Source organism: Macaca thibetana, chromosome 16 (genome assembly GCF_024542745.1).
Source record: "Macaca thibetana thibetana isolate TM-01 chromosome 16, ASM2454274v1, whole genome shotgun sequence".
Lineage (NCBI taxonomy): Eukaryota > Metazoa > Chordata > Mammalia > Primates > Cercopithecidae > Macaca > Macaca thibetana.
In genome coordinates this window covers 901,848-928,418 of record NC_065593.1, presented here as the reverse complement: position 1 = coordinate 928,418, position 26,571 = coordinate 901,848, and the positions used below count along the sequence as shown (strand labels likewise).

Genomic DNA, 26,571 nt, shown 5'->3' with positions numbered 1-26,571 from the left:
AAAATTGCATCAGGTGGCCTCCTTGTAGCCCTTGCCACATGGTAATTAAATGTTTGTTACTGATTGTTCTCCTCACTGCCTTAGTCCACGCACATGGTGGCATCAGGGGCTGGGTCTTGTTGATTCACTGATATCCAAGCTTCACATCCTTAGGGCATGATCACAGCTCACTGCAGCCTCTACTTCTGGGGCTCAGGTGATCCTCCCACCTCATCCTGCCAAGTAGCTAGGACCACAGATGTGCACCACCACGCCCTGCTAATTTTTGTATTTTTGGTAGAGACAGGGTTTTACCATGTTGCCCAGGCTGGTCTGAAGCTCCTGAGCTCAAATGATCCTCCCGTCTTGGCCTCCTAAAGGGCTGAAATTACAGGCATGAGCCACCGCACCTGCCTGTGCTCAATCGTGAGTGTAGATATTGTCATTTGTTGTGCTTCATTTTGTTTTTTGTTTTTTTTGTTTTTTAGACAGGGTCTCATTCTGTCTCCTAGGCTGGAGTGCAGTGGCATCATCATAGCTTACGATAACCTCAAACTCCTGGGCTCAGGCAATCCTCCCACCTCAGCCTCCTGAGTAGCTGGGACTACAGGTGCTTGCCACCACACCTGGCTACTTTTTTCACTTTTTTTATACAGACGGGGTCTCACTGTGTTGCTCAGGCTGGTCTCAAACTCCTGGGCTCAAGCAGTCCTCCCGCCTCAGCCTCCTGAGTAGCTGGGATTACAGGCATGAGCCACTGGGCCGGCCTTGCTTAATTAAGTCTGAAACTGATGCCTGCCTGTATATAGTTCCTCTTAGATACTCTAGTTGACGCTCTAGCATCTCCTTTTAAACTAGATTTCTGACCTCATATTTATGTTGGCATCTTATCTGTCTTGTTGCTGTTGTTATATGTAATTTTTAAAGACAATAATCTGATTTAGGAGTCACAAACCAGCAGTGGCCTCGGCCAGGTGCGGTGTTTGGCCAGCATAGCAGTTTGAATTGTTTTCACTTTGAATGAAGTCTTCAGGCAAGGCTTGTACTTCGGACAGCCCACTACTCTGCGTTGTTTTACATTGATTGTTTCTTTCATTATCACAATTATTTAATTTTTGTGTTTCTTTGTGTATTGTCAGTCTCCCATAGGGGCTGCCTCCATGAGGTCAGACAGCTTTTCTCCTTCTTTCATTGCCCTCCACCCCAGCCCTAGACCGGTGCCTGGTACCAGAGGGCACTCGAGAAGTGTAGTTGAGCGGATGAGTGCACGACATCCAGGATCTGAGGTGATCCCCGGTGTGGGTGTGGAGGAATAAGGTTGGTCTTCCTACCAAACATACTCAAACATGACAAGCCCTTAAAGCTGCCAGCTTGGCTGCTATTGCTTGGAACGTTTCTGAAATTCTCTCTGGGGAATTGCCTTTTTTCAGTCAGTTTATGATTCAACAGCACAGTTGTTCAAGATTTTCACATTTACAAAGTGCTTTCCCATGCATTTTCCCATTGGAGCGACCATCCCCATTCTGATGTGAGTGTGCTTAGTTTCAAGTAGTGAATGAATCTGCCTGTGTTGCAGCACGGTGGTCTTGTCCCCCCTCCCTCGTGCTGACGTGGTGCTTTCTCGTCTTTACCACCACAGTCAGTGCCTTGTCCAGTTTCTGTCAGGGGCGGGTGCGGGGGGCCTGGGCCTCTGGTGTGTTTTCTAGGAAAGAGAGTGACATTATTCCAATGTCTTCCAGCAACACTATATTCACTTTTTTTTTTTTTTTTTTTTTGAGACGGGGTCTCACTCTGTCACCCAGGCTGGAGTGCAATGGCACGATCTCCACCTCCTGCGTTCAAGCCGTCCTCCCACTTCAGCCTCCCAAGTAGCTGGGACTACAGGTGCGTGCCACCACTCCTGGCTAATTTTTAAATTTTTGGTAAAGACGGGGTTTCTCTATGTTGCCCAGGCTGGTCCCAAACTTGTGAGCTCAAGCAATCCACCCACCCTGGCCTCCCAAAGTGGTGAGATTACAGGTGTGAATGACTGCGCCTGATCTAAATTCACTTTAAAAAGCACATTAAGGCCAGACGTGGTGGCTCACGCCTGTAATCCCAGCACTTTGGGAGGCTGAGGTAGGCAGATCACGAGGTTAGGAGTTCGAGACCAGCCTGGCCAACATGGTGAAACCCCGTCTCTACTAAAAATACAAAAATTAGCCAGGTGTGGTGGCATGCACCTGTAGTCCCAGCTGCTTGGGAGGCTGAGGCAGAAGAATCACTTGAACCCAGGAGGTGGAGGTTGCAGTGAGCCAATATCACACCACTGCTTTCCAGCCTGGGCAACAGAGTGAGACTCCGTCTCAAAAAAAAAACAAAAACAAAAACAGAAAAACACATTAAGAAACAAAATTGTTGGCCGGGCGCGGTGGCTCAAGCCTGTAATCCCAGCACTTTGGGAGGCCGAGGCGGGCGGATCACAAGGTCAGTGAGACCACAGTGAAACCCCGTCTCTACTAAAAAAAACAAAAAATTAGCCGGGCGCGGTGGCGGGCGCCTGTAAAAGGAGGCTGAAACCCGGGAGGCGGAGCTTGCAGTGAGCCGAATCGCGCCACTGCACTCCAGCCTGGGCAACAGCGTTCCGTCTCAAAAAAAAAAAAAAAAAAGGCCGGGCGCGGTGGCTCAAGCCTGTAATCCCAGCACTTTGGGAGGCCGAGACGGGCGGATCACGAGGTCAGGAGATCGAGACCATCCTGGCTAACACAGTGAAACCCCGTCTCTACTAAAAAATACAAAAAAAAAAAACTAGCCGGGCGAGGTGGTGGGCGCCTGTAGTCCCAGCTACTTGGGAGGCTGAGGCAGGAGAATGGCGTGAACCTGGGAGGCGGAGCTTGCAGTGAGCTGAGATCCGGCCACTGCACTCCAGCCTGGGCGGCAGAGCGAGACTCCGTCTCAAAAAAAAAAAAAAAAAAAAAAATTGTGTGTGTCCAAGTTCCTAGGTAACCGTAGTAAGTGCTATAATCGATAAGCAGGGCGTTAGGCCAAAATGAACAGGCAGACTTGGCGCGGGCTCTGCCTCCTGCTCGTTGTCACTGCACTCCTGTGCCATCACATTACAGGGCCCGGGGCTGGGCTTTGGCACCTTTCCCCGCCCCCCCCACTCGACATGGGATTGCTGGGAAGCATGTGCTCGGCGTCTTACTGGAGAGCAGAGCTCACTTCAATGTGGTTGCTCTTCCCAGGATTGAACACTCAGGAGCCTGGTCTGAAATCTTCCTTCTGGTTTTATTTTTACTAAAGCCAGCCTGTACTCTTTTAAACCAAGGGGCTGAAGGCTGGCTTCTGAAAATACACCCCACGGGCCACTCTGCCGTGGCTTGTTCAGGCATTCCAGGGAGGGCTTGCTGACCTGAAGGTGTCCTCTGGCCCAGGTCAAAAGACCAGAGAAGACACTGGCGCTAGGACCCGCCACTGGCAAAGTAGCTGCCATCTGAGGTAGGATATTGTTCTTTTTTTTTTTCTCCAGTCGAAGGCACCCTTAACGTGGCTTCTCAGACATTTGAGACCAAAAACAAAAAAAGTAGTTTGACCCTGCCTTTACTTTCTGAAAATGACAGAAGCTTTCAGATATATTTCAAGATATGGGTCATAAGCACGACCCATAGTTTATGTCACCTTAAATAGAGCAGCTGATTAGAACTGGCCATTGGTTATAAAATAAAAGAGCAGGTGTAGGTTTGTGGGAGCAGGATCCTAACTGCTTTAGCGGTACTAAGCCAATCCTTGCCGTGTGATTTCAGTGTTTTGCCTTCCAATTGGAACTCCTCTCTGCCCTTTAGCCCAATTTTCTTGTGTGTAACATGGCAAATTATTTCATGGCTAATCCTTCTTACAGACCTGAAATTGTTCTTTTTGAAAAATCTTTGGTGGGTTTTGAGATCCCCTCCTTTGATTCTCAGATGTGGCTGTTAGTAGTTTAATTTCTACGTGTGGTTTCTGAGTAGATTCCAACAACCTATTTTTATTCACAGTTCTTTAAAAAAAAAAATGCTTGAGAGAAAGGAATCTGAGGAACGGATTCCGTCTGTGAAATGCAATGGAGAATTTTGGCCAAAGTAGAAGGAATGGAATGGATGACATAAAGGGTGACATTTGTGCTCAGAGTTGATTTCCTGGTGATAGTCTCATGTCTAATTTGAGGTTCCAGAAGCCCTTAAAGGGTGGATGAGCTGCATGCACGGATATGAGGGAGTTAGAACAGTGGTGGGTTCAGCAGAAAGTAAAGGAGCAGCAGAATCACAGGGAGAAACACCGAACTCTGGCTACCAGGGCCCAAGGAACACTCACCCTTAGAGGAACTTTGCTACCTTTGCACTCTTTTTTTTTTTTTTTTTGAGACGGAGTCTCACTCTGTTGCCCAGCCTGGAGTGCAGTGGTGCGATCACGGCTCACTGCAAGCTCTGCCTCCCGGGTTCACGCCATTCTCCTGCCTCAGCCTCCCGAGTAGCTGGGACTACAGGCGCCCGCCACCACGCCCGGCTAATTTTTTGTATTTTTAATAGAGACGAGGTTTCACCGTGTTTGCCAGGATGGTCTCGATCTCCTGACCTCGTGATCCGCCTGCCTCAGCCTGACCTCGTGATCCGCCTGCCTCAGCCTCCCAAAGTGCTGGGATTACAGGCGCGAGCCACCGCGCCCGGCCCTTTTGCACTCTTTTAACCTGGGTCTAGAGCTCATGGATCTGGCAAGGGATGAAAATACAAGCAGACAGCATTAATATGTGAGCCCCTGAGCTCTCTCCTTTCCTCACGCCAGTTTGTGAGTCTCATCATCAGTGCGAGACCATGCTTCAGGTCTCTTGCCCAAGGACTAAGAGTGTGACTGTGTGTGTGCACATTCCATGTGTAGGTGGTGCCCTCTGATTCCAGATGCCGTGTGCACTATGGTTTCTATTTGAGGGGCTCTCACCTTCTTTTTCTGGCCTCACTCTCTCTCCCCATGTCTCTGTCCTGCTTTCTGCTATGGCTCACAGTGGTGCGGGACAGACTCTGCCCCTTCTTTCTACAAGCTGATCTCCAAATGCTGAAAATCGTGAGCCAGATATTGTTTCCCAGTCCCTTTTTATACCATCAGTCTTGCCTTCTGAGTCCATGATCCGACTATGTATCTGAAACTAGCAGTTAATAAGGATTTTGGTATAAAATGCATGATTGATAAATATATTAAAGTTTGTACATATATATAAATCCTTCTTGTATGCCATTTTCAAAGAAAACAGGCCTCCCTTTGACCTTGTTTTATGTAGATGTACTTCCTAATCTGGAAATGTGGCCAGCTAGAACACTGTTCCTTTCTTCCACCGTGAAGCTGTCCTTTTAGCTGGTAGAAAGGCCTAGACACCACGGCAAGGTGGTGGGGCTTTCCGTGGCTAGCTCTCCTGGCCATCCCACTTCCAAAGACAAGCTAGGAGAGTGTTGGCGCAGCTGTCTCTAAGAGCCCAAGCAGGCCCAGCCGTGTGGCCACATGCCCCGCAGAGTGGAAGAACAGTTAGGAGGGCTTTCAGAATTTGAAGAACTCTGGAAGGAGTCAGGATTATCAATATGAACAACTTCATCCGGTCAGGAAAGTTATGCTGGAATTGAAGCTGATTCTCAGATAAACGGCTCGCTCTGGGGTATCTTTTCCCACCATGGTCATTCTTTGTTAGCAGGGGAGAGTTGGCACTGGATTTTGTTTTTTGTTTGTTTTTGAGACAGGGACTCACTGTGTCACCCAGACTGGAGTGCAGTGGTGCAATCTTGGATCACTGCAGCCTCAACCTCCTAGGCTCAAGGAATCCTCCCACCTCAGCCTCCCAAGAAGCTGGGACTACAGACGTGTACTGCCATACCTGGTTAGTTCTTGTATGTTTTGCAGAGATGGGATTTCACCATGTTGCCCAGGCTGGTCTTGAATTCCCGGGCTCAAGCGATCCCCCTACCTCAGCCTCCCAAAGTGCTGGAATTACAGGCGTGAGGCACTGCGTTTGGCCTTGGCACTGGCTTTTAATTTACTTTGCATTCTGATTCAATAGCAACCTACCAGACTGAATGCAGACATGCACTCTCCCCACAGAAAGCGGCCCGGGCCAAGGATGGATCCCATTCACCCGGCGCCATGTTTGCCTCAGGCAAAGTGGTCCCCAGGGCCAGGAGACCAAGGCTGGCCTATGATGTGTCAGGTGCTCAAGGAATCCCAGAAGTGTACAAGACGGTGTGTAGTTTTCTCTTTTTTTCATGTCATAGATTGCCGGCTTGAGTTTTAATTAGGTTGCATGAAAGTACAATTTGTTGGGAGCTTTAATCATCTTCCACTGGGGAGCCTTGCTGGGCTGGCTTATTTTCATCCTACTCCTCCCTGGGTGTGAAAACGGGGTTGAGGGACATTTTGGTACCTGTCTGCTCTCTCCTGCTTTGCTGGCCTTGATAACCACATTTTCTAACACAAAACTTGGGACACGAGAGCCTGACTTCTGACTTCTGCCAATGTTGTGGATGGAGCTTTTTCCTATTGGTTAATTTGATTAAACTGAAGGGTTGATGAAGATATAGAAGTTAAACAACATTGGACACTTAATACATTTAATGAGCTTCCTTTAATGAGCCAGGGGTCCCTTCAGACAGCCTTGGGAGCCTGATTGCTGGGAGGGGAGGTCCTGGTCCAGGAACTTTGAGGTCGTCGTGATCATGATGATGCTGGTGGCAGCTGTGTTCCCTCTGTGCACACAGATGAATTCATCCAACATCGTAATAAACCCAGGAGGGAGGTCCTCTCATAACTTCAGCTCAGAGGCGAGGACACTGAGGCCCAGGGCAGTGAGGCCTCTTTGCCAGGCTGCCAAGTGACTGGGCCAGGGTGTCACCCAAGCCAGGCTGGCTTGAGGGTTCATCCTCATGACCCCTGCACTGCCACTGTTGTGCTGCAGTTAGTGTTTTTCAGGTGGCCTCTGGGTTTTGGGAAGCGACAGACTGCATACTTGGCTCTTGACCCCCATGACCTCAGTGGCATTCTGCCTCAGCCCCAGGTCGTCGGTTTGAAATGGGGCGGACGTCACAGGCTTCGGCCTCCAGGGGCCATGGCGGAGTGTTCAGAGGGATTTCCACCCAACACGCCTAGTGGGGCTCCGGGTCCCAGCCCCAGAGGCTGAGGCCTACTATCCTTCCCTGAGCTGAGGCCCCTACCCCTTTTGTACCTCAAGCTCATCCTGGGCAGTGGCTGGGCCCTGGGCCATTCTGGACAAGGCAGGGTGGTCCTACCCTGAGACCTACCTGGTACAAAGACCTGTGATTGCAGTGGGAAAAAAGCTTTTACCAAATAGCCATCCAGCTGAGTTAACTCTTCCTAAGCCCCCACCCCTCAACCAGCTTATTATATGCAAGTTTTAAGCTATCCTTACCTCGAGCCTTCTCTTGCCTTTTGTCAATTGCTATAATTTTCTGGTAAAGCTATATCAACAAACTGGCAACCATTCCTGCCTCCCACTGTCTATCCCTCCTTCCCCTGGGAAACCCTCCCACATTCCCTGTTTTCAGGATCTTGGTCCCGTGCAGGACTTCAGACAGCACCCACAGATCCCTGCAGTGGCACAGGCCTCGGTGCCTACCCTACACCTTTCCTGAGCACTTCTCAGATTCCAGACAAAGGGTCCTTGGGACCCAGCATAGCCTGCAGGCAAGAACACCTGGCCAGAGCTTCCTCTTGGGGCAGGGATGCTACCAGTAGTGCCTGGGTGAAGAGCTTGGTGTTTTAGATACCACTTTAATCCCCAGTTCATCCAGCGGAGGCTTGGCATAGTGTAGGGCAAGAGGGAGCTTTGTCCACACAGCAGATAGTAGCTGAGGTGTTTTCAGAAGTGGATTGAGTGGCGGTTGGTGGGAAACTGTCATTTTTACAGTCCAAGAATGTGGCTGTTTTTTACGGTGGTTAAGAATTCAGGCGTATCTGGAAAAGCAGGTGAAAAAGTAAATGCTAAACTAGTTGACTTGACAGTTCCAGTTGCAGTAGAATCCTCTTGTAGGGGGCGATTTACTATAGATCAGGGCAGCCACCCTGAACATGAACTTCAGGATCAAAGCGACTTGGTGCATAGATGGATGCGTGTTGGGAGTCCACAGTGTTCCTAGCCTCACTCTGGCATCCAGAGTTGATGTCCTCTTAGGAAAGGAAGCAGAATTTTTTTTTTTTTTTTAATGTGTGGGCTTGAGATGGGATATTAAGTAGGTGAGTGAGGGTTTTACATCATTGCTCCAAGCTGATGAATAATTTATAGCTGCAGGCTGGTTTGCCAGAACTCTCTTCTTGGATTCCAGCCTCTTCCTTCCTCAGAAGGATGCTGTGCTTGTAAACCACAGCCCTGGAGGTGGACTGTCGGGGGCCTTTTGTCTCACAGACGCTGGCTCGCTCATCCAGTGGCCTTCCAGGGCATGGCTTCCCAGCGACAGCACATGGTGCTCACCACGGTCCTCACCAGCTCCTCCTCGGCCTTCCTTTAACCCTGTGTCCCCCTCTTATCTCCCGCTTTGGGCACAGGGGGACAGGTGAATGTGGAAGAATGGGGGAGGTTCAGGGGAAATAAGGGCAGGTGGGGAAAAACACACATTTCCCAAGAATCAACTGCACACTGTTGCACAGACACTCGCACAGCCTGCGGATTTCACGGCTCACTGGGGAATGCTGGGCAGGAACATGCCACAGGCACAGCAGGGCAACACGCTCACCAGCCGGAGCCCACGCTGGTGCCTGGGGCAGGGCCCTGCACTGAATCCCCTTTGGGTGTCTGCGAGGCCTGTGGTCAGAAGTCCATCTGTGGCCCTCACTGTAACAATCTAGGGGCTGCTCCACCCAGAAACGTCCATCCTCTGAGTGTCTGCTCTGAAGAGGATAAGAATTGGTACGATTTCCTTTTTCCTTTCCTCAAAAAAACCCCTATCTAGTTTCACAAGTATTCAGGGAGTGAAAATGAAAACAGGCGTTACTTGAGGTAAGGCCAACACAGGTTTCCGAAGGAGAGGCAGGTGAGTACCGACACGCCACCTCTTCCTGTAACACTGTGGGTGACTACATCCTAGGCTGAATGGCATTCTCCGCTTGTTCCCTGAGGGGCAGCATGAGGCCTGTGGCTTTTCTGTCCGCTCATGTCAGTACTGAGTAAGAGGGAGAAAGTTCTACAATGCTCAACAGTCAGCCGAGGGTGCAGGGCCTGGGTCAGTACTTTCTGGGGTCCACAGAGGGAGATCTAGGATTCGTATCAGATGAGAGGAAGAGCCTAGGAAAGTCCCCTGAGCTCTGCTACTTTGTCACTGGTGTGTTTGGTTTTGGTTCTCCCAGGAAGAATCTGCCAAAGGCGAGGGCCATGGACTTCATCACCTCCACAGCCATCCTGCCCCTGCTGTTCGGCTGCCTGGGCGTCTTCGGCCTCTTCCGGCTGCTGCAGTGGGTGCGCGGGAAGGCCTACCTGCGGAATGCTGTGGTGGTGATCACAGGAGCCACCTCAGGGCTGGGCAAAGGTGGGTGCTGGAGGCAGTGCTGCCAGGGGGTGGGGGGAAGTCAGCCAGCGATGGGGAGCGGCCCAGCTGCACAGGGACCACCAGCGCAAATGCCCAAAGCGGCAGCAGAAGTCCAGATGAGGGAAGTGGGCTGGATGGCACTGTCCTTGGTCCAAGTGGGAAAAGCAGGAGCCAAGGCACAGTGAGAAATGACTCAGCGTCAGGGTGGGAGGCAAGCGCGAGAGAAGCAGCCTGGCCCCGGGGGTGGGGTGGGGTGGGGTGGGGTGGGGTGGGATGGGATGGGATGCCTGCCCCTCACAGGGCAGCCCTGCTCAGCCCCAGCTGCTTGCTGAGGTAGGAATTTTATGTGAAATCTCCCAATTTCCAAATACGGACAGCTAACTTAAAATGTGTTTTTACCTCTGTGAGGACCAAATGAAACATGTCCTTTCCTAGATTCAGCCGGGACCTCCGGTTCACAGCTTTGGTGCACACTTTCTCTGGGCCTTGCCTTCCCAGGCCAGGCCCCCAGCTGTCCCCTCAGCATGGTCTCGGCAAGGTCAAAGACAGGATAAATGGTGCCTCAGCTGTTCCAGGGTCTCCAGTCTAGGTCCATTCCAACCCAGTGAACACCATGAGCTTCTAAGTCTCAGGAATGGTGTACCAGGACCCTGGCCTGGAGTACCAAAACCTGGGTTCCCCCTTCTCCCATTTCTGGAAGCCTCTGAGTTGCAGGGCTCCGTTGTTTTCTTGCCACACATGTATATTGACTTAGCATGTTGCACATGCACACACCATACCATCTACCATCCACGCTCACGCTGAGTTCCATGGAAGAAGGCTGAGGAGTTCCCTGAATTGTGGTGGCCCACCCGCTGCTACGTCTTCTGGTTGGTGATAGCTCAGCTGGAGCTGATGGAGCGCCTGCTAAGTGGGAGGCTCTGGGTCAGGTTCTAGAACAAACAGATGAAAGACAGGGTCCCTTCCTTGAAGGAGGTCACAGTTGACTGCTGTAAGGAGAAAGGCAAGGACTTATCTGACTGTATTGCCATTGCAGTAACATATGCTCCCAAACCAGCCCGGTGGCGACAAGGCACGTGTATATGTGCTGGCTTGTGCTAAGCATTTTTACATGCATTATCTTACTGACTTCTCACAGCTAAGATTCAGAGAAAGAATGACTAGGACTTCCAGCCAGAAAGTACAAAACCAAGAGTCAAACCCACATCTCTCTGTCTCTAGAACTCAAGTCTCAAAGCTGCAGCAGGGGAGATGGCCAGGTAAAAGGAATAGGTGGGCTGGTAGACAGAACATTCCAGACAGGCCCAGAGGTGGGAGAAGCACGGTCCCGCAGGGACTTATAAACAGTTGGGTGTTGCATGAACACAGAGAAGCAGATGGGTCTTTGTGGTGGAAGTGGCTTGCAGTTGGCCAGGGGTGGCCTGGGAAGGCTTTAGGGAGTATGGATTCATTTATGCACCACCGTGGATGTTAGGTGAGGTCTCCAGGGGTAAATACCGTGTCTGTCATTGGATAGCCAGACCTTTGCAGGGACAGCTGTCTGCAGGCCCTTTGCCATCGTCAGTCCTCTGACCTTACTCAGTTGCTATATATAGGGTGGTCAGCAGCCACTTCTCTTGAGCTCAAAGAGAAGCATTTTGTGAAAGTCCTTGAAGAGCATTTGAGGGCTGGCAGAGGTGGAGCTCTGGGTCGCAGGTGCTCCCATCTGTGGATGTTTGAGAAACAAGCTGTCATCTTCATTCTGCATCTCCTCTCCTGACACCAAGACTATGAAGGGAACAGAAAATGTCACGGAGGTCACCAGACCTGTCTGTGTATCATAAGATGTCAGGCCCTTCCTGGATTCCAGTCACTGCTTGTATTCTGCCCCATTTTACTTTTTGGGAACAGGAGTTCCTCCATCCAGATAAAGTAGAGCAGATTCTTAACCGGCCATGTCAAGTACAGCCACTGTTGATGCCACCAAGGACGTGCTGCTATTGCCTTGCTTCTGTGAGGAGGCAGAGCTATGTTGTCCTCAGTGGCTCTGCCTGCCGTGTCAGCCACTCGGAAGGTTTGGAGTTATGCAATGAGTCTTCAGTTTTTCGTATTTCTCCTATCTTGTCTCTTGTTTTGTGTATTTAAGCCTCTTGAGCTTGTCCTTGTAGAATAGTGTGGGACCACTGACTAAAGGAACAGAACATTCTGGATATCTGCTTCCTCCAGCTTTAGCCACAGGGCCGTGCACAGCTCTCTTGATTTCCAGCTAGGCGTGCCAGCGGCACTGGACAGTCATCTGCAGCCCTTCACGTATGTACCTTGGAGCTGTTTTCCTTGGACCCTCCAACCTTCCAGTATCAGCTTTTCAATAAATGAAAATGGAATCCTTCCAATCTGTTGTTTTCATTTCTGTCACTCCCTACACAAACTTTCATTTCCTCTCTTTCTAGCTTTGCTTGGAAGCAAAACTCAAACAGAATTGAGGCAGTCAATTCCCCAAAGCAGTTTAGACTCCAGCGGGACTCCCACCTTTGCAGGGTTCTGTGTCTGCACCCTTTGGTGGCACCTCACAAATGTCCTATGTATTGGTCAGGACAAGACCAAATGGGGTGAGGCAGCCAGCAGGACCCAAGGTTCCTAGCCTTTGGGAATGATTTCTAAACCGGATGAACAGTTCTAGCCTCAGGAATGCTGGCATCTGGCTTGGAGTGCAGCCACCACCCGCCTCATTCCTGTAGGGGCTTTGCTGCTCTGCTGAGAAGAGGACCAGGGCAGGCAGGGTTGGGGCGCTGGGACCAGGCCTCACTACCCACGGTGGGTGCTTTCTCTGGGCTTCCACCCTTTGTCGGGATGAGCCAAGGAACACACCAACCTCATCTCCTTCAAAGAAGATGGTGTGTCTAGATTGAGTCTACTTAACACCTCTTTCCCAAAGACTGTCGGATGTGTGGAGAGGCGCCCGTGGGGTGAGCAAATGCTGTGTCGGGAGCTGAACAAGAAGCTGTGGAGCACAGGGAGGCTTCACGCCATGAGACAGACATCAGGGAGCCTTCCTCAGGCCTCTCAGGACCCCTGGTCCTGAAGGATGCTGGAGTTTCTTCTCCTCCCCTGTTTGGAACACATCTAGCTTTAAGGAAACTGGACACTTCTCTAAGGGCAGGCCTGTTCAGACCAGTACACACCGCCTGCCCCTCTGACCTTTCCTTTCCAGATGAGGAGGTGGCAGCCCTGATCCTCCAAGCCTGCAGCATTGGCCCCTCACCACATGGCTCCTAGAGATGGAACTAGCCTGCAAAGGCCATTCCCTTCCATGAACCAGGAGCTAGGGCGCCACCTAATCACCTGGGCCTCTTAAGATTCCATCTAGAACCAAGTCAGTGGCTCACTGGTGTCAGGTCAGGGTCAGCCAGGGGCCAAGGTGTCCTGTGCAGATCTGCTGGTGAGCACTTCAGGGAGACGCCTCAGGTGAGGACAGGAGTTCGAGGCTGCGGTAAACTATCATTGTGCCACTGCACTCCAGCCGGAGCAACAGAGTAAGACCCTGTCTCTAAAAAAAAAATTTTTTTTTTAATAAATAGAAATACAAAAATGACAATTGACACTGCAGGTGCTGTTTATCTAACACTGTGGTAAGAGATTCCTGCCTTAACTCATTTCAGTCTCACAGTCACACCCCCAGGGGCTGAATGAGTTAAGGCAGGTAATCTCTTAGTACTGTGCTTGATAGATAAAAAGCGTCCTAAATAAGAGGAAAGTCAGAAACAAACAAGTTCTAACCGGAGTTGGAAGTCTAGCTCAAGTCCATTCTCTTGGCCGCTGGGCTCTCCTGCTTTTCATAAGCTGTATGGACGTTTTCGGGGCACTGAACATTTATATAGGATATGTTGCAGGGGAGGGTAAGCAAGAAGCAACACCACCACCCTCTCTGCCTCCCCTCCTGCCATCACTCCGTTTCCTTTCTGACTCCCCACAGACTAGTCCCCCACCCCCAGTTCTGGTGGTTTACCGTCCTGTGTCCAGGGGATTTTTTTGTCAGGCTCTCCTGCTTAGCCACAGGAGAATTACCTGTGATTACCCCCACTCAAGGCTGATCATGGCCTTCCCTGGGATTTGATCGGAGCTGGAAAGAGACAAGACAAAACCGTGCATGTGAGCTCTGGGGCCTGCCCACGTGTGAGAGCACCCGGGCAGCCAGCACTTGGGTCCTTCCTAGGTTTTGGCCATCCGGCTCTCCTCTCCATTCTTGAACTTCCCCACAATCCCTCTGGCAAATTCTCTTTTTGCTTTGCCCCAGTGTGAGTTTAGTTTCTGTTTCTTGCCACCAAAAGGATATAGACCACGTGTCTGGCTAGCTTTGGACTGTCCCTGCTGTGGTCTTAGTTGAAGTCCTCACAGGTTGTCCCCTGAAGTAGTGCAGCGGGCTTGGTGGAGTCTGCTTTCCTCCAGTGTCCCCACTCCCTCCCGCCCAGCAGGACTGAGCCTTTTCAAAGGCAGGCATCCTTAATAGTCCTGCGTGTGGCAGGTACTTTCGTGCACTGCCTTGACCCCTCCCCAGCCAGTGAGGCTATTAGACCCTCCACCTTCTGTCCCAGCTCCATCTGCCTGTGGCCCCTCAGGCATTCTGCTCCCTCTGCCTCAAGCACTGCCTCGGAAACAGCCCATCAGACCTGGGAAGGGCCTCGGTCCTCTGCCCCAGCTTTTCTACAGGACTGTGTGAGTAGTTCCAGGAGAGCTGTGCCTGGGTAGTGCCACCACACAGCCTTGGCAGGGCACAGCACCATAATAGCTGGCCCTGACTGTCCTTGTCAATCAGGACAAGCCTCTGCCTGAGTGACTTTGCTGAGCTCCCTCAGCTGTGAAGATAGGTGATGCTCACAGCTGATCCAGGTGAACAGGAGTATCATGGGGCGTTCTGAGCATGATACTTAACACATCTGTCCACCTCGGCCTGCCTTTCTTTTTGCCCTGTGGATGTCTGTAGCACTGGGTGTGAGCCCTGCACTGGACCCTAGCTCCCAGCTTCATGCTGGACCACCACAAGCAGGGGCCAACACAGACATGTCAAGGGTGTGAAGCAGCAAACAGCAACACTGGGTGAATTTACACTGAACGGCGCTGGGGAAGAATGGCTGTCAGGGCTCTTTTCTCTTCCCTTAGAATGTGCAAAAGTCTTCTATGCTGCTGGTGCTAAGCTGGTGCTCTGTGGCCGGAATGGTGGGGCCCTCGAAGAGCTCATCAGAGAACTCACCGCTTCTCATGCCACCAAGGTGAGCCACGGGCATGCTTTCCATGGGGAAGGAGTGCAGGCCCTCTTCTGTAGGCACTGAGGAGATAGAGGTCCACTCCTGGACTGCTGAGTTACAGGACATCCATGTGTCACACTGTCCCAGGGAAGGCAGCAGGTCTCCATAGCGAATCGGGCCCGCTGCATGGGGAGGGAGAACTGTCTGGTGGTTTACATCCCGATGCCCCTACTGGCTAGCACTATGAGTTTAGAAAGTTCTCTTTTCTCCCTTCCCTTTTACCTGGCTAAGCTCTACTCATTGGGTGGGAGTAGGAGATGGTGATAACTTTAAAAGGTTTTTTTGGAGACAGAGTCTCGCTCTGTCACCCAGGCTGGAGTACAATGTCCCAATCTCAGCTCACTGCAATCTCCGCCCCTGGGTTCAAGTGATTCTCCTGCCTCAGCCTCCCAAATAGCTGGGACTACAGGCATGCACCATCACACCCAGCTCATTTTTGTGTTTTTAGTAGAGATGGGGTTTCACCATGTTGGCCAGGATGGTCTCAATCTCTTGACCTCATAATCCGCCTGCCTCACCCTCCCACAGTGCTGAGATTGCAGGCATGAGCCACCGTGCCCAGCCAACTTTTATAGTTTTAAATCTTACATGTAGGTGACTGATCCATTTGAGTTAATTTTTATAAATGGTATTAGGTAAGAGTCCAGTTTCATTCTTTTGCATGTGGTTATCTCCTTTTTCCACCACCATTTGTTGAAGACCGTCTTTCCTCATTGAATGGGCATCCTTACAAAAATCAATTGATTACATATTTGAAGTGTATATTTCTCGGTTCCTTGTTCTATTCAGTCAGTCTATATGTCTGTCTTATGTCATACCATACGGGTTTGTCTCCCCCTTAGGGGGAGGGATGGAGCATGAGGGTAGGAAGGGGGAGGCAAGGGGGAGGAGGAGGGGAAGGACCCATACTGTTTTAATTGCTGTAGCTTTGTACAGCTTTTGGAGTGAGGAAGTGTGAGTCCTCCAGCTGTCCTTTTTCAGGAGTGTTTTGGCTATTCACGGCCCATTGTCATCCCATATGAATTTTAGGATTTTTTTTTCTATTTCTGCAAAAACTGCCAGTGGGATTTTGACAGGAATAACATTGAGTCTATTGATCACTTTGGGTAGTACTCTCACATTAACAACACGGTCTTCCAATCCATGAATGTAGGATGTCTTTCTGTGAACTTATGTCTTCTTTAATTTCTGTCAGCAGTGTTTTACAGTCTTCAGTGTACAGTCTTTCACCTCCTTAGATTATTGCCAAGTGTTTATCTTAGTCTGTTTTATGTTGCTGTAACAATAGCAGAGGCTGGGTGATTTTTATTTTTATTTTATTATTATTTTTAGAGACATAGTCTTGCTCTGTCCTCTAGGCTAGAGTTCACTAGTGCAATCATGGCTCACTGCAGCCTGAAAATCCCAGACTCAAGCAATCCTCTGCCTCAGCCTCCTGAGTAGCTGGGACTACAGGCACACGCCACTGTACAGGGTTAATTTTTTCATTTTTTGTAGGGACAGGGTCCTGCTATGTTACCCAGGCTGGTCTCGAACTCCAGGCCTCAACTGATCTGCCCACTTTGCCCTCCCAAAGTGCCAGGATTATAGGCGTGAGCCACTGCGCCTAGCCAGACTGAGTAATTTTTAAAGAAATCTAGTTTTCAAAGTCTGGAGACAGAGAAATCCAAGTTTGAGGAGCCGGCATCTGGCAAGGGTCTGGTGTCTGGCAGGGGCCTTCTTGCCACGTCATAACATGTAGGAAGGCACCATGTGGGCGAGAAAGAGGGAAAAGGGCTGAATTTATCCTTTGAGAAGGAAGCTCCCACAATAACAGCATTAATCCATTCATGAAGTTCCCAGCTCTCAACACTGTTGCATTGGGGATTAAGTTTCTAACACACGGGTTTTGGGAGACACATTCAAACCATAGCATATTTAATTTTTTAAACTGCTATTGTAAATAGAATTGCTTTCCTGATTCCCTTTTCAGATTATTCATTGTTTGTATATAGAAACACAGCTGATTTTTGGATGTTGCTCTTGTACCTTGCCACTTTGCTCGATTTGTTAATTAACTCTTACTAGCTTTTTGTGGATGTATTGGAATTTCCTGTATATAGAATCATGCCATCTGCAAACAGAGATAGTTTTACTTTTTCCTTTCCAAATTGGGTCATTTTTTCTTGTCTAATTGTTCTGGTTAGCACTTCCAGTACGGTGTTGAGTAGCCGTTGCGAAAGCAGGCATCCTATCTTGTTCCTGATCTTAGAGGAAGGCTTTCCATTTTTTTCCACTGAGTATGTTATCCGTGGGTTTTTCACAAAAACCCTGTGCTGTGTTGAGGAATTTCTGGTCTATTCCTAGTTTATTGAGTATGTTTACCATGAAAGGGTGTTAAATTTTGTCAGATCTCTTCTCTGCATCAATTGAGATGATCAAGTGGGTTTTTTTTTTCTTCATTCTATTAATGTGGTATAACGTTCAATTTTCTTTTTTTTCTTTCTTTTTTTGAGAAGGAGTTTTGGCTCTTATTACCCAGGCTGGAGTGCAGTGGCACGATCTCAGCTCACCACAACCTCCACCTCCCAGGTTCAAGTGATTCTTCTGCCTCAGCCTCCCGAGTAGCTGGGAGTGCAGGCATATGCCTCCATGCCCAGCTAATTTTGTATTTTTAGTAGAGACGGGGTTTCTCCATGTTGGTCAGGCTGGTCTCGAACTCCTGACCTTAGGTGATCCACCCGCCTCAGCCTCCCAAAGTGCTAGGATTATAGGCATGAGCCACCGCCCCCGGCCAGTTTTTTTTTTTTAATTTAAAGAGACAGGGTCTTGCCATGTTGCCCAGGCTGGCCTCGAACTCCTGGGCTCAAGTGAGCCTCCCTCCTCAGCCACCCAAAGTGCTGGGGATTACAGGCATGAGCCACTATACCTGGCCATGATTGATTTTCCTATGTTGAACCAATCTTGCTTGTATTCCTAGTATAAATCCCACTTGGTCGTGGTGAATAATCCTTTTAATATGCTGTTAAATTCAATTTGCTGGTATTTTGTTGAAGATTTTTGCATCTATATTCATAAGAGATATTGCTCTATAATTTTCTTGTGATATCTTTAATCTGGCTTTAGTATCAAAGTAATGTTGGCCTCAGACTGAATTAGGAAGTGTTTTCTCCTGTTCAGTTTTCTAGAAGAGTACGAGAAGAACTGGTGTTAATTCTCCTTTAAATGTTTGGCAGAATTCACCAGTGAAGCCATCTGGTCCAGGACTTTTCTTTGTTGGGAGGTTTTGATTGCTGATCCAATCTCTTTATCTGTTATAAGTCTCCTGAAATTTTTTTATTTCTTTTTGAGTCAGTTTAGGTTATTTGTGTTTTTTAAGGAATTTATCCATTTATTCTAGTTTTTCTAACTTGTTGGCAAATAATTGTTCATAATATTCTTTTATATCATTTTTCATAATCTTTATAATCTTTTTTATCATGTGTTATCATTTCTGTAAAGTTGGTGGTCCCACTTTCATTTCTGATTTTAGTTATTTGTGTCTTCTGATTTTTCCTTGTCAGTCTAGTTAATGCTTTCTCAACTTCGTTGATCTTTTCAAAGAACCAACTTTTGGTTTCATTGATTTTTATTGTTTTTCTGTATTCTGTTTGTTTGTCTCTGTTCTGATCTTTACTATAACATTTCCTTCCTCTGCTGGTTTTGGGTTTAGTTTGCTATTCTTTTTCTACTTCCTTAAAGTATAAAGTTATGTTATTGTTTTGAGCCTAAGTGATCTGTGGGACACATAGCTCGGATGGCCTGCCACTCAGAAAGTGAATTTGGTGTCTGTTTTATTTGACCAGGTGCAGACACACAAGCCTTACTTGGTGACCTTCGACCTCACAGACCCTGGGGCCGTAGTTGCAGCAGCAGCTGAGATCCTGCAGTGCTTTGGCTATGTGGACATACTTGTCAACAATGCTGGGATCAGCTACCGTGGTACCATCATGGACACCACAGTGGATGTGGACAAGAGGGTCATGGAGACAAACTACTTTGGCCCAGTTGCTCTAACAAAAGGTAACAGTCTTGAGAAAAGAGCAGTGATAAGTGATATGTTGGCATTCTTTTTACTTCACTCGGATCCTTTCCAGCTAAACGTTCCCTATCTCCATCCTCTCTATTGCCCTGGAGTGGGTGTTAGGTGTTATTGTCACAGTTTGAGTATTTGCTTTATAGCTTCCAATCAAGATGTTCTCTTTAGTGATGGCCACATTTGTGCAGCATTACCTACATGTCTTTTTCATGGTGTCTGCAAACCCCTACAGGGTGGGGATATTTTTATGTCCCACCACGGATTTCAGTCCAGGGGAGAGGCTCCAGCAGGAAAAGGGAACTGAGCTAACCATTTGCAGTGACCTCCGTCCCTGTTTCGTTGCCTCTCTCCTCTCTCCTGCCAGCCTGCTGGCACTCTGCTGAGCATAGGAGGCTAGGAGTTCCAACACAGTCCTCCACCCTAAGGGGTTTTCACCGTTCTCCCTTACTCTGACTAAATATCAAAAGCACGGTCGCCTTCCATCAGCATCACATGCAATGACTGGAAGTAGGGTGCTTGTCTAAGCCTCTGCCTCTGTCCTCAGCACTCCTGCCCTCCATGATCAAGAGGAGGCAAGGCCACATTGTCGCCATCAGCAGCATCCAGGGCAAGATCAGCATTCCTTTTCGATCAGCATGTGAGTACTGCTCTCTCCCACAAAATGCTCTGCTTTATGGTTTTTTCCTGATTATAAAAGTAACACATTTACTATCTAGAATTTAGACACTGTAGAAATAAACTATCCAGAATGCAAAGGCACTTTAGAATGCGTTCTCCAGAGCCACATGTCTGGGATCAAATCCCAACTCTACTTTTTGTCCCCTGTGTGACCTTGGGCAAGTATCCCCACTTCTCTGTGCCCTGCCCTCAAGTGTAAATGGAGACAGCCTCAGTCTTAGCCCAGAGGACTGCTGTGAGCACAGTGCTTGGAGCTGCGCCAGGCACTAAGCACTAGGCATGTGCTAGCCACCCCTACTGTTACGATTATTAGCTTGTCCCACAGATATAACCATGCCATCACTTTGGGGCATATGCCTCCACAATTTTTCTTACATGTAATTCAAACATGCAAAAATGGGATGGCATTATTCATATTGCTTTGTAGCTTGTTAATCCCACTTAACAATGTATCTTTCTACATCAGCATGTATGGATTTACCTCATCCTTTCAATATAGTAATCCACTGAATGCATGTGACATAATTGATTTAGCCATTTTCCTGGACACTTGAGGATTTTTTTTTCCCCCGGTCTTTGACCATTAGCAGCAGTGTGCTATGTAGAACATTCTCAAATATTTATATCTTGGGGCACTCAATGGGAGGGTTTCAATAAAAAGGGTTGTAAGGTAATTTCACAAACTGTCCTTTCTTTGCATCACCTCCTGAAAGGAAATACTGCCTTATCTCCTCTCAGCCACCCAAAGGCTAGACCCAGCCACAGCCTGGCCAGCAAAGGCAGGGAAATCTGAGCTGCTGCAGCACTTTGCAAGGGCAGCCACAAACATCCAGGTCCATGACACTATATGGCCATCTGTGAACTGGGAGTGTAACATAATTTATTCTTTCTTCCAAGATCTGGATCCCAGCTGTACCTTTTGGCTCTGGTATACAACCAGAAAATCTGGTTGTATTTTCTTGGACACATTACTTAACTATTCTGATCCTGTTTCCTTAAGTATTAGTGAGATTTACAATCATCATACATGCTTGTACATACAGCTTTCCCTGTTTATTAATACTGTCTTTCAACTTTGGATAGGACACCATCTAAGGCTTCTCAAATGGTGCAGGAAAAAAAATAGTATATATAGAATCATAACTAATAAAGCAAACGAGTTAAAATGTTAAGAATGGGTACATCAGGGTAAAGGGTTTGTTTGTTTTGTTTTGTTTTGTTTTTGAGACAGAGTTTCACTCTTGTTGCCCAGGCTGGAATGCAGTGGTGCAATCTCGGCTCACTGCAACCTCCGCCTCCCGGGTTCAAGTGATTCTCCTGCCTCAGCCTCCTGAGTAGCTGGGATTACAGGCACGTGCCACCACACCTGGCTAGCTTTTGTATTATTGGTAGAGACAGGGTTCACGTGTTGGCCAGGCTGATCTCAAACTCCTGACCTCAAGTGATCCGCCCACCTCAGCCTCCCAAAGTGCTGGGATTACAGGCGTGAGCCACTGCGCCCAGCTGGAGTCCTTTATACTAAATTATTTTCAAGTTTTACTTTGATTTATAATAATACCACTGATTTTTGTTGTCTGTTTGGCCTGCTGACTGCAGTAAGGCGTACAATGATTGGTCTCCATATTCAGCTTTATAATGACCAGGCTGAATATGGAGTGCCTCTTGGGCAAGTTGGTTAACCCAGATAAGTAGTAGCCTTCTCACCTATAAAATGGGGAGAACGGCATTCTCTCTCTCACACAGCTACAGTGAAGACCAAGTCGCGTGATCCACGCAGTGTGCTTAGTACTGGGCCGCACACTGGCAGGGTAAGTGATGTGGACAGTGACGAGGTCAGCACAGCCTGGCTGAGAACTCACAGCCTGAGAGATCTGGGGAGAACCAGCTGTCAAAGTGTAGCCTTCTATTTTGGGGACTTACAGGATAACCCACTCTTCCCTGTCCCCAAGCCTGGGCTGTACTCTTGGAATCATGGCTGATAGGGGCAGTCTTCTCCATCCACCCACAGCCAATCCATCCAGCCCCCAGCAACTGTGCCCCAAATCAACGGAGCAGGCCCAGCAAGGCACTGCAGCAAGCTCAGACGCTGCTGAACTGCCTCATGTGACTTGCCGCGACACTTCCTTGCTTTCTCCCTTCCTGTTTCCTTAGCTGACGGATGCCCCTTCTTTCCTAAGGCTAAAACATTTACAATTCTGAATTGGAGGAAACTGATTTACTGTGGAGACGCTGGTATGTTTCCCAGGAATGTCATTATAGGGTCACTGTGTTCCCATTCAGAGCACCTTTTACTGGGTTGTGAACCCCTTGCTCGAGGGCAGACACAGCTGTTTCTTGCAGGTGGAGTAAGCTCTGTAGCTCTTCTAGATGAAAAGCCACTGCCTGGATATTTGTCAAAATGAGATACATAAGAAGGCAGGCCTGAATTTTTTACACCCATGAAGGCCCACTGATGGGGCCAGTTCTGTCACCTGGTAACTCACTGGGGAGGACTAGGCAGCCAGAGCTACATGGCAGGTCTGCGGGGCCAGCATGGGAGCTGTCCGGCCTGCCACCAGGTGAAGAAAGCTACTTGCAGGAACAGTAGAATAGGTAAGAGTTCATTTCTGTATTAAAAGATGTATATATATATTTTATGGAAAATGTGTACAATCACATGGCTATACGTAGGATATATTAAAGAAATAAATCACTGGGCATGGCTGCTTACTCCTAGAATCCCATCGCTCTGGGAGGGTGAGGTGGGAGGATTGCTTGAGGCCAGGAGGTCGAGGCTGCAAAGAGCTATAATCCTATGATCACAGCTCTTCTCCAGCCTGGGTGACAGAGAAGACGTCTTCTCTAAAAACGCAAAACAGAATTATACAAAAATCCTGGGAAACTGTTAGCACTGATTATCTCTAGGATTGGAATTTGGAAGACAGGAGGACTGTCTTTCTTTCTTTCTTTCTTTCTTTCTTTCTTTCTTTCTGCCCTTTTTTCTTTTTTTTTACTTTCTGCCCTTTTATATACTATTTGAATGTTTTACCCAGTAGGCATTCAGTTTTTTTGTTTTTGTTTTTTTTTAACTTTTAACTTGGAATAACTTCAGACTTAAAGTTGCAGGAACAGCACAAATCACTCCCATGCATGCTTCATGCAGATTCCCTAATAACCTTTTTACCTTATTTCCTTTATCATACTCCCTCTCTGTGTATATGCATATATACCATTTATAATACATATAAAACTATATGTATATATAGCTTATAATTTTTTTCCTGAACCATTCGAAAGGAAACTGGAGACATGATGCTCGTTTACTCCCATTTCAGTTTGTTTCCTAAGAACAAGGGCACAGTACACTTCTCAAAGTCAGGAAATGAACATTGTTATAATACTGTAATCTTAAATTATAAAACCAGGTTTTAAAGCTGCAGTCCCAGCTGAGGCGGGAGGATCACATGAGCTCAGGAGTTGGAGTCCAGCCTAGGCAACATAGCAAGACCTGATCACAAGTAAAACCAGGTTTTGAGAACAGAGAGTGTGAATGGTGGTGAATAGTTGGGTACCAGGCCATGCCCACCCCGGCGCACTCACTCCCCTGCCTCTCCGTCCACACGTGTAGACGCAGCCTCCAAACATGCAACCCAGGCTTTCTTTGACTGTCTGCGCGCCGAAATGGAACAGTATGAAATTGAGGTGACCGTCATCAGCCCCGGCTACATCGACACCAACCTCTCTGTCAATGCCATCACCGCGGATGGATCTAGGTATGGAGGTGAGGCCCGGTTTCTCTTTTCTCCTATGAAAATCTGTCGGTCAGCCACAGTGAGACATGCAGTTCTTACATCAGGGATTCTTTGGTCATTTTCATTTGGAATAGAACTTCTAAAGTGAAAAAACTGAGGTGTTGGTTCTAGATATGGACTATTGAATAATATTCGTTTGCCCCACCATGGCCTACCCTTAGTGTGAACGTCACCATTGCAGCGTTCAGAACAGGACCTCTGTGGGCAGGACTCAAGGGCTAAAAGGAAGTTGCCAAGCTGGGATGCCACCAGACTCCCAACTAACCCGTTCGCAGATCCCGAGTCCACGGAGTATTATCAGCATCGGGATTGAGTGAACTGACCTCATGGCAAGTGTAGGGTGTTTGATGGTCTGTCTCTGTCCCGTAGGCTTGAGAAATGACTGATTCCGGGCCAGTCTTCAGGGTGAGGCCGAGTGCAGCAGTCTCAGCACCTTCATCTTGTCTCATTTGGAGACAGTGCAGAGCTGACCTGCAGTCACCACTCGTGGGCAGAGCAGCCGGCCCCAGCATGCAGGCTCAGGCCAAGCAGAGACCAGTGTGCCCGTGATCACTGGAGCCCTTGGAGCTGGGGCTGCCTCCCCTTGCTTGGAACAGGGCCTGCTCACCCCTCCAGTGCTGTCCTGCCATGTCCTCCTCCCTGAAGTGATCTCTTGGGGTTTGTGCTATGATGTCTGCCAGGGGCCAGAGCTGACCTGCAGTCACCACTCGTGGGCAGAGCAGCCGGCCCCAGCATGCAGGCTCAGGCCAAGCAGAGACCAGTGTGCCCGTGATCACTGGAGCCCTTGGAGCTGGGGCTGCCTCCCCTTGCTTGGAACAGGGCCTGCTCACCCCTCCAGTGCTGTCCTGCCATGTCCTCCTCCCTGAAGTGATCTCTTGGGGTTTGTGCTGTGATGTCTGCCAGGGGCCTCATGGTCCTGCACCCAGCCCAGCCAGGCCTGAATCAAGACTGCCCATGTCCTGGCAGAGCTGCGCTCACACAGCGAGTCCTCTTTTCCCACAGTAGACACTATACAGAGGCATGGGGCTTCATACAGCTTTACACCTGTTTAAACCTAGAAGACGCCACTTAAAAAATTCTCTCTGTGGCATTTCAAAATAAGCTGTAATCTAAAACTTCCTACTTTTCTGCATTAACAAAAACACCATGAGAACAGACATTGGTGAGGGAGCTCAGGCAAGCTGGACAACTTAGTAGTGGTTTCCTGTGGCTAGGCACTGTGGCCCACACCTGTAATCTCAACACTTTGGGAGGTCAAGTCAGGAGGATCACTTCAGCCTAGGAGTTTGAGACCAGTCTGGGCAATAGTGCGAGACCTTGCCTTCACAAAAAATATGAAAATTAACCAACCATGGTGGCACCGCCTGTAGTCCAGCTACTCAGGAGGCTGAGTCAGGCAGGAGGATTGCTTGAGCCCAGGAGGTCGAGGCTGCAGTAAGCCATGATTGTGCCACTGCACTCCAGCCTGGGCAACAGAGCAAAACCCTGTCTCAAAAAAAAAAAAAAAAAAGTGGTTTCACATAGTCTGTGCTAGTGGCCGCTCCTGTGTGCCTGCCAGCTGGTCCTACTTTGCTGGCAAAATTGTCAAATTACTAGGGTAGAAGGAACATCAGTTGCTGTTAACCTAACACCTCCTTCTAATCTCTTCCAGCTGTCCCTTCTAACACCTAAAACAAACTAAGGATTTCTTCCTGTTTCTCATCCAGTTAGTACTTGACATCGAGAACAGGGACATGTGTCTGCTTCTGACTCAGTGAGCTTGTGCCTGTGGGCGTCAGTAGTCCCCAGCCACCTCTGTCCGGCCACCCTGAAGCCAGGCTACCCAAGACAAATGAGGTGGCACAGCATCCCTTAGTCTTCAGTTGTTCTAACAGGCACACGTTTCCCAGGTCAGGAAGCTGCTGTTCAGATGCAGTGGGAGGGGCTCACTCTGTGCCTTTGCTGCGGACCACCAGGCAGACAGACTCACTTTGGTTCCAAGCCCTGGCTGGGATCCTCAGTCTACCTTGTTTCCACATCCCACCCCGCTCTCGCTTCCCCCACTGACCCACATCCAGCTGCAAAATGGTTCCTCCTTTCCTGGGAGCATGGAATCCTCAGGGGTGGTGGCACACCACCGGCTTCCTGGCCCTGGGAAGAGCTTCGTGGTGGCAAAGGCAGCAGGCTGACCTGACGGCTCACATCAGCTCCACTCCTCAAGAGGGACCTCTGCTTCCAAGTTAGTTCATGTGTTTCTTCTGTTTTATTTATTTTAGTTATGGACACCACCACAGCCCAGGGCCGAAGCCCCGTGGAGGTGGCCCACGATGTTCTTGCTGCTGTGGGGAAGAAGAAGAAAGACGTGATCCTGGCTGACCTACTGCCTTCCTTGGCCATTTATCTTCGAACTCTGGCTCCCGGGCTCTTCTTCAGCCTCATGGCCTCTAGGGCCAGAAAAGAGCGGAAATCCAAGAACTGCTAGTTCAGAAATTCAAGAACAGCCAGAGCCGGGGCAGAGAAGCAGCGCTCTTAGGCTTGGTTCCTCTACAAGGGACAGTTGTATTTGTTGAGACTTTAATGGCGATTTGTCTCACAAATGGGAAAGATTGAAGAAACACGTCTCACGCAGATCTGCTGGCAGAGGAAGAGAACCAAAAACGGCAGCAAGCTTCCTCCCAGGGTGAGGGGAGACACTTCCGGAGTAAACGTGGAGCTGGGGTTTAATCCTAAAACCAAGAAATAAACATCTCAAACAGTAAGAGTGGTAGTCTTCAAGGACTAGAACCTTGTGTCCTTTGAATTCTGGCCCTGCCAGCTCCTAGAAATTGTTTCAACCTTGGAATCAGAAGATGTGATGTCACCTGACCCAGCTGCTTTTGTATTTGACTTAAACCTCATTGTTTGGGCAGAAAGGCCACCTCCAGTACTCAAGGGAGAAAGCTGTAGTTTCAAGAAGTCAGTAGTCACACCCATTTCCGGGCCCTGTGATATCTCATCCAACATAAAAAGCGGGCCAGTATGTAATGGTTTATTTGGCGTATCCCAAGGGATGGCTTTAGCACCTCATAAGAATTCCCATTTCTCTCTTAACTCTCACTGCATCCCTGTAGGATGCCAGGCACCACTCCAAGCAGAAGGTGACGTTAGTAAAGAGAGAGCAGCCAAAAGAGAGAGGAGGATGCTACATGGCCCCGTGCATCCCTCTAGAAGTAAAACCATCAAATTGGCCAGCTGGGCAGATTCTACAGCAGCCCCTGGTCTGGTGGAAGTGAGCCTTG

General features: G+C 48.8%; 1 protein-coding gene across 6 annotated transcripts in view; it reads left to right on the top strand.

The window, feature by feature from the left end:
* The window catches only part of DHRS7B (dehydrogenase/reductase 7B), a 62,401-nt gene extending 36,349 nt beyond the window's left edge, over positions 1 to 26,052 (top strand). For 2 of the 6 annotated variants that reach the window (XM_050763924.1, XM_050763925.1), the window contains exons 2-7: positions 9,328 to 9,506; positions 14,643 to 14,752; positions 18,613 to 18,829; positions 19,390 to 19,482; positions 23,131 to 23,283; positions 25,570 to 26,052. In XM_050763924.1, coding sequence (XP_050619881.1) covers positions 9,328 to 9,506; positions 14,643 to 14,752; positions 18,613 to 18,829; positions 19,390 to 19,482; positions 23,131 to 23,283; positions 25,570 to 25,775 — 958 coding nt within the window. In that variant the 3' untranslated portion in view covers positions 25,776 to 26,052. Of the gene's footprint in view, positions 1 to 3,341; positions 3,457 to 6,075; positions 6,214 to 8,508; positions 8,891 to 9,327; positions 9,507 to 14,642; positions 14,753 to 18,612; positions 18,830 to 19,389; positions 19,483 to 23,130; positions 23,284 to 25,569 lie in introns of those variants that run through there. The other 4 variants (XM_050763923.1, XM_050763921.1, XM_050763927.1 and 1 more) reach the window with 4 other exon arrangements.
* Positions 26,053 to 26,571: the final 519 nt, after the last annotated feature.